The 19322-nt window shown below is 40.6% G+C and overlaps 1 protein-coding gene across 1 annotated transcript in view; it reads left to right on the plus strand.

Annotated features, from left to right (window-relative positions):
• The window catches only part of LOC121382048, an 81920-nt gene that overhangs the window by 52397 nt on the left and 10201 nt on the right, over window positions 1-19322 (plus strand). The window contains exons 4-5 of the mRNA XM_041511523.1: window positions 1294-1685; window positions 4905-4958. Coding sequence (XP_041367457.1) covers window positions 1294-1685; window positions 4905-4958 — 446 coding nt within the window. The remainder of the gene's footprint in view (window positions 1-1293; window positions 1686-4904; window positions 4959-19322) is intronic.

Genomic DNA, 19322 nt, shown 5'->3' on the forward strand with positions numbered 1-19322 from the left:
CATCTTCTACGTTTGAAATAACTTTAAAAAGAAACCTGTGATAAAATATTCATTTGCAAGGTGCAAGATTTTGTCATTGTAGATGTGTATTTTCAGAATGTGGAAGTAAAACTAATTTGTATCTGGTATTCCTTGTTTTGTTTTGTTTGGGTTTTTTGTTTGTTTGTTTGTTTGTTTTTGTTTTATTTTAATTATTATTAACAATAGCATTATTGTACGATGCCCTGAACTCAATGTCAGTCAAGCCAAACAAATGTTCAAGAGATTGAACGATCGCGGTCGTTAGACTATTTTGTTTTTGTGCCTAATATTAAAAAGATAGGATAGGATAGCATGCGATAATAACCAGTCAGATTTCGTTCGCTAGCGTTCACTTTTCTGAACACGCCACAGGTTTTAGTTTAATTCCGCCTTTATTGGATCCCGTTGAAAGATCTGATGTGGCCTAACAGCACTTCCATATACGGGTAATATCTTGCCGCGAAACGTAATGCCGCCATTTTGGTTCTGCTCTTATTGGTCGAATAAAACTTTTGAAAGTTCATATTGGTTTTGGTTAAGTCAAATATCTGCGGGACGAATAGAAATATCTAATGTTAATGATATTATGGCCGTTCTCTTTAACTGCTTGTACCTAGCAATATTTCAGCTTATTATTTTGGAATTAATAGCAATGCATAATGTCGATCAGATTGTGTCAGTCATCTTTAACTACTTCTACTTAACAATATTTCAGCTGTGCTATTTTGGAATTAATAGTAATATGTATTACATATGTAATAATGATTTCCCTAGAAATTTGGCAAGGCATAGTAGAACAAACACTTTTGAGGTATTTTCACCATTTTCGGGGCACTTGTTTTTCATTAAAAATACACAAAATTTTTTTGAAATAAAAATTGATGTAATGTATGTGCTTGTTTTAATAAATGAATGGCAAAGGATATAAAAGGCATATTTTATTAATTAGTAATACCTTTTTGGGTGTTTTTTAAACGTAATTTTAGAATTAATTAGTGAAAAAGGCTTGTTTAATCTCAGTGCAGCATGGTGCTGATTAAGGCAAGATGGTGCTAGACTACTGAGGCATGGTGCTGCACCATGCTAAAACAAGTTAGGGAAAACACTATGTAATTTCAATGATACTGTGGCTGCTATTTTTTAACTACGTGTACTTAACAATAGTTCAGCTGTGCTATTTCGGAATTAATAGTAATATGTAATTTCAATGAGACTATGGCTTTTATCTTTAAATACGTGCACCTAACAATATTTCAGCTGTGTTATTTTCAGACACATTGGAAAATTCCGAGCAGATGGTTGAGACATTTATTCTGAGACTAAGGACACGATATCCTGTGAACATAAACGAAACAGACAGCACAGAAATCGAACAGGTGTTTCAGAAAATCTTGGAAGCCAATATTTCTTGGAAACAGGATATATTACATCAAAGTGATTCGCATTCGCATTGGCATAAGGATACTATGCTTCCTCATCACAGTGATTTACGATTTCGAAGGAACGTGGTTAGTGATTCCAGTAGCGTCGGTAATTACACTGACGAGAACAGGACTGCAATGGTGGATCTGTTATATCACAAAAATTTCCACAGCGTAGAAAATGACATCGCACATGCATTCCATTATGCAAGCATATCTATATTAGCAATACTTGTCATAGAGGTACGTGGTGTTTGTTTAAATATAATGTTGAAAATAGGTTGTGAATGAGACCCTCTGTATGAGAGAGAGAGAGGGAGAGAGAGAGAGAGAGAGAGAGAGAGAGAGAGAGAGAGAGAGAGAGAGAGAGAGAGAGAAGAGAGAGAGAGAGAGAGAGAGAGAGAGAGAGAGTGTGTGTGTGTGTTTAGCGATACTGTGAGTGGGAAGACTTTATAAGAACACTACTGCACATGCGTATTAAAATTTAAACATAACATTAATCGTACATCACAGTTTTATAAGTGGAATCGGCTAAATCATTTTCAAGCATCAGAAACCGTTACTCTCCTAACACGGCGTCACATAAATTTGGCAGAGTGAAGCGCAGCGCTACAAATGAAATTGGGTAGGATATCACACAACTGTCGTTGGACATATAATGTGGGACCTATCCATACTGTCTGTCCGTGCCTGGTTTCAACAGACCTCTTCGGAAAAAAACACAAAAACAAAATCGTTTTATGACAAAACCGCGTCGAGGCATCATTACTGCTGATTTGCTACTTACCAGTATGTCCAACCTATTGTGAACAGTATATTTCTATAATACTTTACTCCTCGTCTGGTTGTTATAATAAGTAGTGTTGTGTCATTTGAGTGTAGGCAGTTTAAACTCAATGACGATGTATTCGCTCTGATGTCTGTATGGAAGTGTACCTTTTGGTAAGTTTGTATATGATATAAAACAAACCAAAACATATATGTATAATTATTGTACTGACATATAAACGAAAGTTCGTGTACAGTTCTTGGAGATGACCATTATGCATTTCCTGATTTAGTAACAAATGATATCAGCCAGCATCAGATGGGTGAAAGCTGAAGACGATTGGGCCGATCCTATTTGACACTGTATGATGGACGGCGAAGAATATGTTGAAATTTCAATATGCATATGTGATAGTCTCCTTATAAAGTGCTGCTACTCGCAATAACTGAGTTGGTGGGGTGCTGAACTCTTGGTCTGTGGCTTGAACCACTTCTGTAAATGTTGATTTCTGTTACTTTTGTGTTCATAACAAATGAATACAAATATAACCCAGTCAGGATCCATAGCAGTTCAACTGTCCGTAGCCCACAGCTCCAAGACATAGCTTCATTTGAAGTGGGTTATGTAATAGTATTGGTACAAAGAGCTCCTAATGACAGTGCAATTATCCCACCAGCTCAGACTGTGAAGCACTGGAAGGTTGAATTAGTTATACGTCATGCTGTAGTAGCTAGTTTATGTCATTAGAATATTGCTCCTATGTGCTCAGGTGTATGCACCGAATACTGAATCTCTCGGGTATGCATGATCTTCATGCATGCTTATTGTTTTTCTGTCAGGCAAACAAAAACAATTTTGACCTTCAAAATGCAATATCGTAAATGTTAAACGCATTCAAATAACAAAATCTTCGCATTTTATTACCTCTACTTATTCTTCGTCTTTGCTGATTATTGCGAGAACGCGACTATTAGCCGATTTTGTCATGATACAGAAGACTCGCATAAAACAAGGAGATGAAAGTTTATATATTATCAATATCTCTACACTCTGGATACAAATTTTCTTTTTTTCCTGTATGATTCCAACGGTTATATCAATGCCGTGCCTATAAAACTTAAAGTCTAGACTTTAAAGAAGCCCAGACTTTAACGTAATGCTATTTGAATGGCGTTGCCATGACGTTAAAGTCCTGACTGTATTAAAGTCTAGACTTTACGGTTTATAAGCACGGGGCCAGGTCTAAATTTTATATAAAACAAGCAAGTGCATACATTGAAACGGAAATTTCCCCATTTGTGATATGATAAAACCTCACCTTATTTATGGTTCGAAACGAATTTCGGCGGTTATCACCCACGCAATTGTTAATTTTGTTTTTCGTTTTACGAATATGAATTCCCATATCATTATTTATAAACGAATAATACTTTAATTAATATTAATACTTTAATTAACGACTTAAGCCGATGAGATATGATATATTTGGTAACAGAAATGTGGTAGAATATTTTTAAATTCCACCCATAATTGTTTTAAGCAATTTGGTTTATATACAAATAATTAAATTACACTCATTTTTATTTTATATTGTACGTTATTTTTTTGACAGATTTTTACACTGTTTTTACATAATTATACATATTTTTTATGTTAATGAAGATAGTCATACTCATGTACTTCCCCAATAGTCGATGTGTATTTGTGTGTCAGGGTTTAATTAAACATTCATTTATTCATCCTACAGCTATTAGACTGTCTAACATCATTGGACGGTTGGTATATGGATGAACAGAATAAATCGCTAAAGTCGTAGTGTACTGTGTCACAGTCAGGGTAGCGAGTGTTACGAGGTTGTTTCAAGGTGCAGTCTGTTGGTAGTTTTGTCAACGTGACTAAGAGATAATTGTGACCCCATGCCTCGAACAGAAAACATTTTAGTGTCCATATTTTGACTCGTTTTTATATTGGATAACTTAACAAGCTAACTCTCTACATTAACATTATTAATATTATTCAAAACCTATCGAACGGATAACATATATATCAAGCACTTTATTTAATATGTACATTAAATATAAGTGTCCTCTAGCCGTGTCATTTTTTTTAATTTCTGGTTAGGGATAGAATTCTCATTGTGTTCATTTTAATATGTCAGATCACTACGGGGCCATTAAGTACTGTGTTTAAAATACGCAGTTTGTTAAATCGGATTCCATAAATGTTTACTTTTATTATCTCGGAATTTATTCGTAACATTGAACTTGATTCCAAATAGTATAAATCTTACAAGAAGAAACCCGGAATACCTATATAAAACACAGTGATCTAGTTTCGAATAGGGGTTTCTTATGTTTGTGTTTATACTAGTCGCTAACGTATCAATTTAGTGGATCGTGGAAGCATTCACAATTTTCCCTAAGGTCCATTCGACTCTGCCGTGTATAGAGATACGATTTTTATAATGGAATAACGTTTTGTCGTTCAAATTTATGAGTGACTTCGGAAGGGATTAAACTAAAGCTATATAGAGTCAGAATTAGGACCATATATGCACCTAGTTGACTACAATAGACGTGCTCTTACATAGAGTACTCCTTAGCCTTGAACACGGTATTATAAACAATAGAGGGGATAGAGGAATATTGAGCTAAATAAATACGTTTTCTTTAACTGTGTTTATCTGGTTTCAGACAATTTTGAAAGCAGTATGTGCCGGAAAGTCTTTCTGTCATCGAAAATTGGAAGTAAGTATAAAATAAGTACATCACCTATTGCAAAGCACGTCGGCTCTAGATTTTGAGAAATTTAAAAACTGACATGGTTTTCAAGAAATTCAGTTTTGCACCTCTGAACAGTATTGTGTCGCATTAATATTTGTGGGAATTCAAAAGAGTTATATTGACAATAAGCAGTGTTTAACAAATTTTTCCGAAAATCACTAGCCCTTACAGAAGTTTTGCCTTTTGCCCTATGGAATCTAGTAACACAGTTGATAATTTCCTCTAGCCCAGACCACAAATGCACTAGCCAAGACCGATGGCTAGTGGATTTGTTGAACTCTGCGATAAGTAGCATACATAATGATGATGAACATCGTTACTCTACAGTGTTTCATCAGGCTACGGCAATGCATGTATTATATAGCGATGTCATATGGAATCTGACGTGACAAGAACTATACAATAGGTGTACAGTTGAAGGGCTGAGGGGCGAGGCCCAAAAATGGAAAATTAAATAGAGGACATTAAACGAGCTACTATATTTTATCAAGTTTAAGTCCCGAGTGAAATACGTTTCCTTTGTCACGAGCTTTAGCGAGGGACTTAAACTTGATAATACATAGTAGCGAGCTTCATATTGAATTTATTATCCAAACTGAATGTTTATTTTACCCCCACCCCATAAACTATTCTATGTGCCGATTATTTAGAAACAGACTATAACAAATCGAGAGCTGTGTATCTATACATCTACTTTCATCCACGTTAGAAAGTAGTTCCTTATGAAATGCATTTATGTTTTAACTTCTAAACAATTAACAAACAGATTGTTTTATAAAAATAATATTTTACTAACTTACTATAGCGAATGTAACATTGCAAATTGAAATAATAGAAAATCAACATAAAACTATTCAACATTAAATACAGTTATTTAGGCCATGTCGGCAAAGTTCGCCGTGTCATCATTTGGCGGAGGGAAAAGAGTAAATATTTGTAAACAAGAATTTAAAAGGGGAAAAAACACTGAATCAAAACAAGTAATGTTTATATCTAAATGGAATATATAGAACATTTTAATCTTCATCTGAAGAAGAGTCGATAATTAGACGTCGGCGTTTGGTTGTATGAACTGGAGACATGTGTTGTTCCGTTGGTGACTTCGTTGTTCCCGTACAATTGCCAACGTTGATGTTGAAAACTCCACCATATATAGGACCTGAAAAAAAACAGAGTTTGCACTGCATAATGATGAGATGTCCAATCAATCACATTATTCGTATTGTGCGTGTTACTGAAATGCGACTGACTTGAAACATTTCTGAAGTTTGATTCAGTTGATGAAGGTTGTAGTGTTGTCACGGTACGTGCAGATGTCGGGTCGAGAAGTAGTGTTGATTTCCTTGTGTTGTTGTTCGGAAATTCGAGCATAGGACTTAATGGATTGTACATTTCCATGTCCTGACACTTGAATGAATTGATTTGGATGAATGTTTGCATCAGTAAGATTTTGGATCATTGTTTTTCTGGCGCCAGGGTTTGTTAATTGTTTTTATCTTGGGAGAAGGAAAGAAGTGTTTTATTTAACGACGCACTCAACACATTTTATTTACGGTTATATGGCGTCAGACATATGGTTCAGAACCACACAGATTTTGAGAGGAAACCCGCTGTCGCCATTACATGGGCTACTCTTCCGATTAGCAGCAAGGGATCTTTTATTTGCGCTTCCCACAGGCAGGATAGCACAAACCATGGCCTTTGTTGAACCAGTTATGGATCACTGGTCGGTGCAAGTGGTTTACACCTACCCATTGAGCCTTGCGGAGCACTCACTCAGGGTTTGGAGTCGGTATCTGGATTAAAAAATCCCATGCCTCGACTGGGATCCGAACCCAGTACCTACCAGCCTGTAGACCGATGGCCTGCCACGACGCCACCGAGGCCGGTTTATATTGGGAGAGGCCGGCTGCCAGTACCATTTTTCCAATTAGTGTGCCGAGTTTGTTTTTGCCAACAGGTTGTCTTTTAAGCCATGTTTCACCAGGACCGGGATTTTGTTTGGTGTTTGTTGCAAGATAAAATGGATCATCGTGTTTTGAAAAATCACATGGACGCACTTGTTTGTATAATTTATACAGTGCAACTGGACACCGTGTAGGGCTGTTTTCATTCACCCAAGCGCTGGGTGTCAGATTTAAGTGTCATGCTCCCCCCCCCCCCCCCCCCCAATGTTTCTGTGTGGTAAAATCGATCGTAAGCCGGTGTTATACCACCGTAATGTTTGGAGTAAACACACGGGATTTGTGGAAGCCAGTTGATCAGATTTCCAAAGTTGATCCATCCACTTCACCTGGTGAAATTGTTTTTAAATGCCTATCTTACTAAGCAGCATGCTTAATTAATGGGTAGGGATAGTGTCTATTGCCCTATTGTCGTTCAGCTCATTCGCGAAAAATGTTCTCACAGTATTAATGTCATATTTTGTGGTGGTTTTTTGGCAGTGTTTACATTTTCATTTGTTGCAAGAAAATCGTTTATCTCTTTATCCCAGTTTATGTTAATGTGTTATGTGTTTACGTCATTCGCTTCACCTCAGCCGGCATCGTCACGTAGTAATATCTCGTGGCGAGGTTGACACACTTTCTAGGAGAACGCGAAGTCTAAAGTGGTGTGCCTGCATTGACTTTCCATCATTAGTTTTTACAATATATACGTTATATGTGTTAAGAGGTTTAAATATGTTTACAACTCGTCCCACAATTGTGCCATAAATGTTTACAAGATCCTTGACTTTAGCCAGTGTTAAATGCCCGGCCATCGTTGTTGTCGTCTGCTATACCCTATAGTGCATACATTTTAATGGTACATTTATACTTTAAAAAGATATATAAAATAATAAAAACCTAACTAAATTAGTAGATAAAACATATTGCTACAACAGATGTTTTAATTAAAATTACAAAAAGTTTGTTTATATTGACCAATAGTCCGGCAGTTCTTAGAAATCACTACTCCTGCTGTAGCTCGGTCAAGGTCAATGCCTGATGCATACTGGCTTAGTAACGTCCGTTCATTGGTTGCCGTGAACTGAACTACACAATCAAATGACCGGTTAAACCAATGCATGATAAATTCTCCGTTATGAGTGCCTGCCGGGGTAATAGTTCCAGAAATCCTCCGATTGTCTACATATATGTAATGGTCAGTATATGGTTTATCTAATGTTTTAACCCCCCCCCCCCACCCCCCACCCCTCCGTCCCATCAAGCGAGTCGCGGTCTAAATGTGGACAAATACAAAGGAAATGTCTTTAAACTAATTACTGCAGAACTGCTAGACCATTTCTAGCTAATTCTGAATTTGTTTATTCTAACCCCACATGGACCTCTTGCAACTTTTAAGTATTCAGTGTATAATAATCAGATCGTACATATATATTGGAAACACATTTCCATTAGGTTAATCTTAATAGTTATGTTATGAAACAAATAAGACAGTTAAAAAAAACAAGCGGGCAGATTTCCATGCGTTTGCCCACCTGCACCTTCCCGCTTGTTACGATTCTGCACTCCAAAGTAAATTGAATTGAATGGATGTTTAACGACACCCCAGCACAAACACTACATCGGCTATTGGGTGTCATACAATGTGTGACGGTATATGCTCTTAATTTTGTTTTCGCCTGTGGCGATATTAATTGTTTTAGAAGGCCGTGTGCAGTTCCAAATTGCACTTAGCCAGGTGGGCAACTTGTTACGTAATACTTCTGCGCGACGGTCCTCGATCGGTACGCCTAATACACACCCAGAGCAGGTGTGGAGGCCATGTGGCTAGTAGTTACGTAATATCTCCGGTAGTGCTGTTTATGGCCAGGGGATTGCTCGCGGAATGGCGACAGCCAGTCTGACGATCAGAGAAAATATACCGACTCTGAGAGAGGTGGAATATCAGATGATAGGGGGAGGACCGCCTTGTACCCCCAGGCGATTTTCTGATTTTATAATAAATAGCTAGGGTTTAGAGATATCTGGGAGAAGCAAAAAGGACAGAACGATAGGAAGGTATCCCGGGGGAACGTTAGTCCGGTTGGTCTTTGGTAAATATTTTATTTCTGCTCTGTTGTATAACCTTGATGTGATTGATGTGACTTTAAATATTTTAATACTGTATTATACCAATATTCTTTAGACAGTGTCTTCGGTCATCTGACGAAGTAAATCGTAGACTTTTTGTTCTAAATTTATACGAGTATTTGGTAATATAAAGCTTAGCCAGTCATCCTAGAAGACCTAGGTAAACTGTAGGTTATTGTCTTTATTGTGATAGGTACCAGTATTAATTCTGTGTTACAAGGTTACTGAATGAGTAGTTAGGGTTAATTAAAAATTAACCAGTTAGGAATAGAGCTGTAATTCCTTTATTAATTAAGTTCCCCTGGAAGCGTTTCTCAATTATTACACGTGTGGGTGTTGTGTCACGGTGAAGTGATTAGCATATTGTGTAAACTAGACACCTAGAGATTAGCTAATTAACTGATCAGTTCTGGGTTGTTATTATTGTTGTTATTAATTAACTACTGCGGCAGTACATTTGTCAGCGTAGGTTAATACAGATTCCAAAGTGTATTGTGTTTTTGTTGTGTTTTCTAGTGAACTAAACGTGCTATATTATATATACCTTATATAAGATCGTATCTCTGATCATACCTAGACGAGCTAAAGCGGTTTTGAACTGCCCGTTACAGAGAGATCCAATAGATATACAGTTAGGAGAGATATTTGGACAATCGTGTTTTATTCAGTTACGGGTATTATAGAATCCCCGTGACACAATGGTAATGAAAATAAATAAAGTGATGATCAACATCAATATAACAATTCAAGACTTAAGCAAAAACAGTGTAAAGAACTGTACAAAAACACAAATATCACAGAATTTTACGGATACTGAATTTTACTAAAAACTTCAATTTTGTGCTGTATTGACCATTCTCAAAGAGAATGTTACACCCCTGCACCGCGGTGAGGTTACAACATACGCAGGGGCCAAAGTAAATGAAATGCGTCTAATTGTGGGCTGATCACTGGGCGCGTTTTCTATACACACTAGAGTAACCATAAGCCACCATTGGAATACTCAACTGTCACACTAGTTTTCAAAAGAAATTGCTTTCCTCTGTGGCTCAGCTTTGTGGTGCGGATATTATGGAAATTTAGCAGTTAGCCCGATTTCAGGAAATTGCACAAATCAGACACAAATTGATGTTCGTATTCCCCTCAACGATCCAATTTACTCTTGGAATATGTCGACCTCATGAATGTGTGACAGTGCCAAACTTGTGACAAATTGCATTATATAAAAGCGAACGTAGACCAGGCCGAGAAAAAAGCTGCCCCTTGATAAACGGAGCCGTGTGTTATGATAAGAAACATCAATTGGTGAAATCGATTACACCTGCTGTTCAAATCCGCCATTCCTACGGGAACCAACATGTAATTGACTCTAATTTAAAATGTGTGTCATGCATTAAGGCCATTTATTATAGATGGAAGTTTGCTCTGTAAATGAACGGCGAGAAGCTAGGTTCAAGAATAGATTATAAAATCATTTTTGTTCGGGATTTTGGTGAACAAAAATAAAACAAATTCGGCATCAAAATATAAGATGTGATGATGAGGGCTAGTGTACACGTCCACCTATTAGGCCTACAATGTCTGCTGCTGAAATGTTGCTGAGGTATGTTAACACAGATATTTCTTTCATGGTATTTGTCTTGCCCTTATAAAGTTCTCCAAAATGAAAAGCTGAGCAAAACGGTTTTAACTGTGACTACCATGGTGTAAAAATGCAGGTTGCCAACTGAAAAACAAAACAAACAAAAAACAACAACAACACAAACAAGTAACCACCAAAGAAACAAAACCAACAAACCAACAACAATAACAATAACAACAACACAAACAAATAACAAAAACAACAACACAAACAAAAAACAACAAAACAAAACAAACCAACACAAACACAAACAATCAAGTAACAACAAAGCAAAACAAACAAACAAATAATTCATCACAAACTACAGTAACCATAAAAAGGATAAAAAAAATTTTTAAACTTTTACAACTACTTATTTACATATGGAAGTATTAATATCATAGCAAACACCATTCATTCCACCCTCAAAACAATCATATCAAATTTGAAGAAAAAAATCCCAACAAAATCAAACTCAACAAAAACATTTTGAATCATAAAATGAAGTTCACGTCAGTGCACTGTTCGAAACGAATTAATAATTGAGTCCACCACAATTATTGTCTATATTCACCCATGCCTGGACTGTCCTCTAATCCCACGCTGTAGCTACTCCAAAGGTCACCATCGGTTGCGTATCAGGCGGCTAACTACTAGGTCTTCAGTCCAGGTCACAATACATCGTGTTCCCATGATGTCGGCTGACCGTATTAGCATCAAAACTTCATCACCACCGTTAACTGCTGTACGGAACCAGAAACTGTTATGGCATCACTTGTAGCCACATTCCGGGACACTATAACAATATATTTTCATTAACTATATTATCACGAGCCTGTTGCCGAATGAGAAATATATCCGTCAGCCCACAACCACTAAAAGCCCATAATTTAAACACAGCGTTTTCGTATACGTGGCACCGAGTATTATCTGGATTCCAATACTACACATTCGTGAAAACACAACACATTCTAGCTACACATGAATTGTTGTGTACTTTCGAATTTCTAATACAATGTCTGGGTTAATAATAATGCTACAAGCATCTGGCCAATATTACATTCAAACTAAGTCTGCATATGTCTCAGAGAAGTCTTAATATGTTAATATATACATCAATATCTGCACTTAATTAATCTTAACAAAATTAGATTAATAAAACACCCCCAGCAAAACAACAATGCTTTCAAACTCACACCAATGTCACGTACCATCATGGACAGAATAATTTATCCGAAGGCGGCGGTTATGTCACACAACTTGAATCGTGCCATGGCTTACCCGCAACAACAGAAACAACTCCCCTTAAATATGGCAATACATCTGAACGACAAAACCGTAATACATGGCCAGGGCCTATCAAAGCACTTTGCACATTCAAACTGGCATTTGGCAAACTAGTGGTTGATTATCTGAAGCTTTATCTACTGCATCGTCTATAGTAGGACAACCGATCCCGGCGAGACATTTTACTAGAAATTTCACCCCATCTTGCACAGCCAAAATGATTGACTGCCACTCCTAGACTAGTTCACTAAATCAAAACTAGCACTAGACAGAGCTCACTAGAGTAAGCACACCAGTGATGACACGCCTTCGAGAAACACAACTATATTAGGTCCCTCCGGTGGCACCTGCCATGAGTACTGCCACTTCATTCACTTACGAGTGCTATCAGGTGTTAGAGAAAGACGAGTATATCATGTTTCACCCGCCATGAGTACTGCCACCACATTCACTTACGAGTGTTATCAGGTGTTAGTGAAAGACGGGTATATCATGTTTCACCCGCCATGAGTACTGCCACCACATTCACTTACGAGTGTTATCAGGTGTTAGTGAAAGACGGGTATATCATGTCTCACCCGCCATGAGTACTGCCACCACATTCACTTACGAGTGATATCAGGTGTTAGAGAAAGACGGGTATATCATGTCCCACCCGTCATGAGTACTGCCACCACATTCACTTACGAGTGATATCAGGTGTTAGAGAAAGACGGGTATATCATGTCCCACCCGTCATGAGTACTGCCACCACATTCACTTACGAGTGATATCAGGTGTTAGAGAAAGACGGGTATATCATGTCCCACCCGTCATGAGTACTGCCACTTCAGTCACTTACGAGTGATATCAGGTGTTAGAGAAAGACGGGTATATCATGTCCCACCCGTCATGAGTACTGCCACCACATTCACTTACGAGTGATATCAGGTGTTAGAGAAAGACGGGTATATCATGTCCCACCCGCCATGAGTACTGCCACCACATTCACTTACGAGTGTTATCAGGTGTTAGAGAAAGACGGGTATATCATGTCCCACCCGCCATGAGTACTGCCACCACATTCACTTACGAGTGTTATCAGGTGTTAGAGAAAGACGGGTATATCATGTCTCACCCGCCATGAGTACTGCCACCACATTCACTTACGAGTGTTATCAGGTGTTAGAGAAAGACGGGTATATCATGTCACACCCGCCATGAGTACTGCCACCACATTCACTTACGAGTGTTATCAGGTGTTAGAGAAAGACGGGTATATCATGTCCCACCCGCCATGAGTACTGCCACCACATTCACTTACGAGTGTTATCAGGTGTTAGAGAAAGACGGGTATATCATGTTTCACCCGCCATGAGTACTGCCACCACATTCACTTACGAGTGTTATCAGGTGTTAGAGAAAGACGGGTATATCATGTTTCACCCGCCATGAGTACTGCCACCACATTCACTTACGAGTGTTATCAGGTGTTAGTGAAAGACGGGTATATCATGTTTCACCCGCCATGAGTACTGCCACCACATTCACTTACGAGTGATATCAGGTGTTAGAGAAAGACGGGTATATCATGTCCCACCCGTCATGAGTACTGCCACCACATTCACTTACGAGTGATATCAGGTGTTAGAGAAAGACGGGTATATCATGTCCCACCCGTCATGAGTACTGCCACCACATTCACTTACGAGTGATATCAGGTGTTAGAGAAAGACGAGTATATCATGTCTCACCCGCCATGAGTACTGCCACCACATTCACTTACGAATGATATCAGGTGTTAGAGAAAGACGGGAATATCATGTCCCACCCGCCATGAGTACTGCCACCACATTCACTTACGAGTGTTATCAGGTGTTAGAGAAAGACGGGTATATCATGTTTCACCCGCCATGAGTACTGCCACCACATTCACTTACGAGTGTTATCAGGTGTTAGAGAAAGACGGGTATATCATGTCCCACCCGCCATGAGTACTGCCACCACATTCACTTACGAGTGTTATCAGGTGTTAGAGAAAGACGGGTATATCATGTTTCACCCGCCATGAGTACTGCCACCACATTCACTTACGAGTGTTATCAGGTGTTAGAGAAAGACGGGTATATCATGTTTCACCCGCCATGAGTACTGCCACCACATTCACTTACGAGTGTTATCAGGTGTTAGTGAAAGACGGGTATATCATGTTTCACCCGCCATGAGTACTGCCACCACATTCACTTACGAGTGTTATCAGGTGTTAGAGAAAGACGGGTATATCATGTCTCACCCGCCATGAGTACTGCCACCACATTGACTTACGAGTGTTATCAGGTGTTAGTGAAAGACGGGTATATCATGTCTCACCCGCCATGAGTACTGCCACCACATTCACTTACGAGTGTTATCAGGTGTTAGTGAAAGACGGGTATATCATGTCTCACCCGCCATGAGTACTGCCACCACATTCACTTACGAGTGTTATCAGGTGTTAGTGAAAGACGGGTATATCATGTCTCACCCGCCATGAGTACTGCCACCACATTCACTTACGAGTGTTATCAGGTGTTAGTGAAAGACGGGTATATCATGTCTCACCCGCCATGAGTACTGCCACCACATTCACTTACGAGTGTTATCAGGTGTTAGTGAAAGACGGGTATATCATGTCTCACCCGCCATGAGTACTGCCACCACATTCACTTACGAGTGTTATCAGGTGTTAGAGAAAGACGGGTATATCATGTCTCACCCGCCATGAGTACTGCCACCACATTCACTTACGAGTGTTATCAGGTGTTAGTGAAAGACGGGTATATCATGTCTCACCCGCCATGAGTACTGCCACCACATTCACTTACGAGTGTTATCAGGTGTTAGAGAAAGACGGGTATATCATGTCAGGTCACCCGCCATGAGTACTGCCACCACATTCACTTACGAGTGTTATCAGGTGTTAGAGAAAGACGGGTATATCATGTCTCACCCGCCATGAGTACTGCCACCACATTCACTTACGAGTGATATCAGGTGTTAGAGAAAGACGGGTATATCATGTCCCACCCGTCATGAGTACTGCCACCACATTCACTTACGAGTGTTATCAGGTGTTAGAGAAAGACGGGTATATCATGTCTCACCCGCCATGAGTACTGCCACCACATTCACTTACGAGTGTTATCAGGTGTTAGAGAAAGACGGGTATATCATGTCCCACCCGCCATGAGTACTGCCACCACATTCACTTACGAGTGTTATCAGGTGTTAGAGAAAGACGGGTATATCATGTCTCACCCGCCATGAGTACTGCCACCACATTCACTTACGAGTGTTATCAGGTGTTAGAGAAAGACGGGTATATCATGTTTCACCCGCCATGAGTACTGCCACCACATTCACTTACGAGTGTTATCAGGTGTTAGAGAAAGACGGGTATATCATGTCACACCCGCCATGAGTACTGCCACCACATTCACTTACGAGTGTTATCAGGTGTTAGAGAAAGACGGGTATATCATGTCTCACCCGCCATGAGTACTGCCACCACATTCACTTACGAGTGTTATCAGGTGTTAGAGAAAGACGGGTATATCATGTCCCACCCGCCATGAGTACTGCCACCACATTCACTTACGAGTGTTATCAGGTGTTAGAGAAAGACGGGTATATCATGTCCCACCCGCCATGAGTACTGCCACCACATTCACTTACGAGTGATATCAGGTGTTAGAGAAAGACGGGTATATCATGTCCCACCCGCCATGAGTACTGCCACCACATTCACTTACGAGTGATATCAGGTGTTAGTGAAAGACGGGTATATCATGTCCCACCCGCCATGAGTACTGCCACCACATTCACTTACGAGTGATATCAGGTGTTAGAGAAAGACGGGTATATCATGTCCCACCCGCCATGAGTACTGCCACCACATTCACTTACGAGTGATATCAGGTGTTAGTGAAAGACGGGTATATCATGTTTCACCCGCCATGAGTACTGCCACCACATTCACTTACGAGTGATATCAGGTGTTAGAGAAAGACGGGTATATCATGTCCCACCCGCCATGAGTACTGCCACCACATTCACTTACGAGTGATATCAGGTGTTAGAGAAAGACGAGTATATCATGTCCCACCCGCCATGAGTACTGCCACCACATTCACTTACGAGTGATATCAGGTGTTAGAGAAAGACGGGTATATCATGTCCCACCCGCCATGAGTACTGCCACCACATTCACTTACGAGTGTTATCAGGTGTTAGAGAAAGACGGGTATATCATGTTTCACCCGCCATGAGTACTGCCACCACATTCACTTACGAGTGTTATCAGGTGTTAGAGAAAGACGGGTATATCATGTTTCACCCGCCATGAGTACTGCCACCACATTCACTTACGAGTGTTATCAGGTGTTAGAGAAAGACGGGTATATCATGTTTCACCCGCCATGAGTACTGCCACCACATTCACTTACGAGTGTTATCAGGTGTTAGAGAAAGACGGGTATATCATGTTTCACCCGCCATGAGTACTGCCACCACATTCACTTACGAGTGTTATCAGGTGTTAGTGAAAGACGGGTATATCATGTCTCACCCGCCATGAGTACTGCCACCACATTCACTTACGAGTGTTATCAGGTGTTAGTGAAAGACGGGTATATCATGTCTCACCCGCCATGAGTACTGCCACCACATTCACTTACGAGTGATATCAGGTGTTAGAGAAAGACGGGTATATCATGTCCCACCCGTCATGAGTACTGCCACTTCAGTCACTTACGAGTGATATCAGGTGTTAGAGAAAGACGGGTATATCATGTCCCACCCGTCATGAGTACTGCCACCACATTCACTTACGAGTGTATCAGGTATCAGGTGTTAGTGAACAGACGGTGATATCATGTTAGGTCCCACCCGCCATGAGTACTGCCACCACATTCACTTACGAGTGATATCAGGTGTTAGTGAAAGACGGGTATAGGTGTCCCACCCGCCATGAGTACTGCCACCACATTCACTTACGAGTGACATCAGGTGTTAGTGAAAGACGGGTATATCATGTCCCACCCGCCATGAGTACTGCCACCACATTCACTTACGAGTGATATCAGGTGTTAGTGAAAGACGGGTATATCATGTTTCACCCGCCATGAGTACTGCCACCACATTCACTTACGAGTGTTATCAGGTGTTAGAGAAAGACGGGTATATCATGTTTCACCCGCCATGAGTACTGCCACCACATTCACTTACGAGTGTTATCAGGTGTTAGAGAAAGACGGGTATATCATGTTTCACCCGCCATGAGTACTGCCACCACATTCACTTACGAGTGTTATCAGGTGTTAGTGAAAGACGGGTATATCATGTCTCACCCGCCATGAGTACTGCCACCACATTCACTTACGAGTGTTATCAGGTGTTAGTGAAAGACGGGTATATCATGTCTCACCCGCCATGAGTACTGCCACCACATTCACTTACGAGTGTTATCAGGTGTTAGTGAAAGACGGGTATATCATGTCTCACCCGCCATGAGTACTGCCACCACATTCACTTACGAGTGTTATCAGGTGTTAGTGAAAGACGGGTATATCATGTCTCACCCGCCATGAGTACTGCCACCACATTCACTTACGAGTGTTATCAGGTGTTAGTGAAAGACGGGTATATCATGTCCCACCCGCCATGAGTACTGCCACCACATTCACTTACGAGTGTTATCAGGTGTTAGTGAAAGACGGGTATACCACATTCACTTACGAGTGATATCAGGTGTTAGTGAAAGACGGGTATATCATGTCACCCGCCATGAGTACTGCCACCACATTCACTTACGAGTGTTATCAGGTGTTAGTGAAAGACGGGTATATCATGTCTCACCCGCCATGAGTACTGCCACCACATTCACTTACGAGTGTTATCAGGTGTTAGTGAAAGACGGGTATATCATGTCTCACCCGCCATGAGTACTGCCACCACATTCACTTACGAGTGTTATCAGGTGTTAGTGAAAGACGGGTATATCATGTCTCACCCGCCATGAGTACTGCCACCACATTCACTTACGAGTGATATCAGGTGTTAGTGAAAGACGGGTATAGGTGTCCCACCCGCCATGAGTACTGCCACCACATTCACTTACGAGTGATATCAGGTGTTAGTGAAAGACGGGTATATCATGTCCCACCCGCCATGAGTACTGCCACCACATTCACTTACGAGTGATATCAGGTGTTAGTGAACGACGGGTTAGGTGTCCCGCCCGCCATGAGTACTGCCACCACATTCACTTACGAGTGATATCAGGTGTTAGTGAACGACGGGTTAGGTGTCCCGCCCGCCATGAGTACTGCCACCACATTCACTTACGAGTGATATCAGGTGTTAGTGAAAGACGGGTATATCATGTCTCACCCGCCATGAGTACTGCCACCACATTCACTTACGAGTGTTATCAGGTGTTAGTGAAAGACGGGTATATCATGTCTCACCCGCCATGAGTACTGCCACCACATTCACTTACGAGTGATATCAGGTGTTAGAGAAAGACGGGTATATCATGTTTCACCCGCCATGAGTACTGCCACCACATTCACTTACGAGTGCTATCAGGTGTTAGAGAAAGACGGGTATATCATGTTTCACCCGCCATGAGTACTGCCACCACATTCACTTACGAGTGCTATCAGGTGTTAGTGAAAGACGGGTATATCATGTCTCACCCGCCATGAGTACTGCCACCACATTCACTTACGAGTGTTATCAGGTGTTAGTGAAAGACGGGTATATCATGTCTCACCCGCCATGAGTACTGCCACCACATTCACTTACGAGTGTTATCAGGTGTTAGTGAAAGACGGGTATATCATGTCTCACCCGCCATGAGTACTGCCACCACATTCACTTACGAGTGATATCAGGTGTTAGTGAACGACGGTTTAGGTGTCCCACCCGCCATGAGTACTGCCACCACATTCACTTACGAGTGATATCAGGTGTTAGTGAACGACGGGTTAGGTGTCCCGCCCGCCATGAGTACTGCCACCACATTCACTTACGAGTGATATCAGGTGTTAGTGAACGACGGGTTAGGTGTCCCACCCGTTATGAGTACTGCCACCACATTCACTTACGAGTGACATCAGGTGTTAGTGAAAGACGGGTTATCATGTCCCACCCGCCATGAGTACTGCCACCACATTCACTTACGAGTGATATCAGGTGTTAGTGAAAGACGGGTATATCATGTCCCACCCGTTATGAGTACTGCCACCACATTCACTTACGAGTGATATCAGGTGTTAGTGAAAGACGGGTATATCATGTCTCACCCGCCATGAGTACTGCCAC

Source organism: Gigantopelta aegis, chromosome 9 (genome assembly GCF_016097555.1).
Source record: "Gigantopelta aegis isolate Gae_Host chromosome 9, Gae_host_genome, whole genome shotgun sequence".
In the NCBI taxonomy this organism is placed as follows: Eukaryota; Metazoa; Mollusca; class Gastropoda; order Neomphalida; family Peltospiridae; genus Gigantopelta; species Gigantopelta aegis.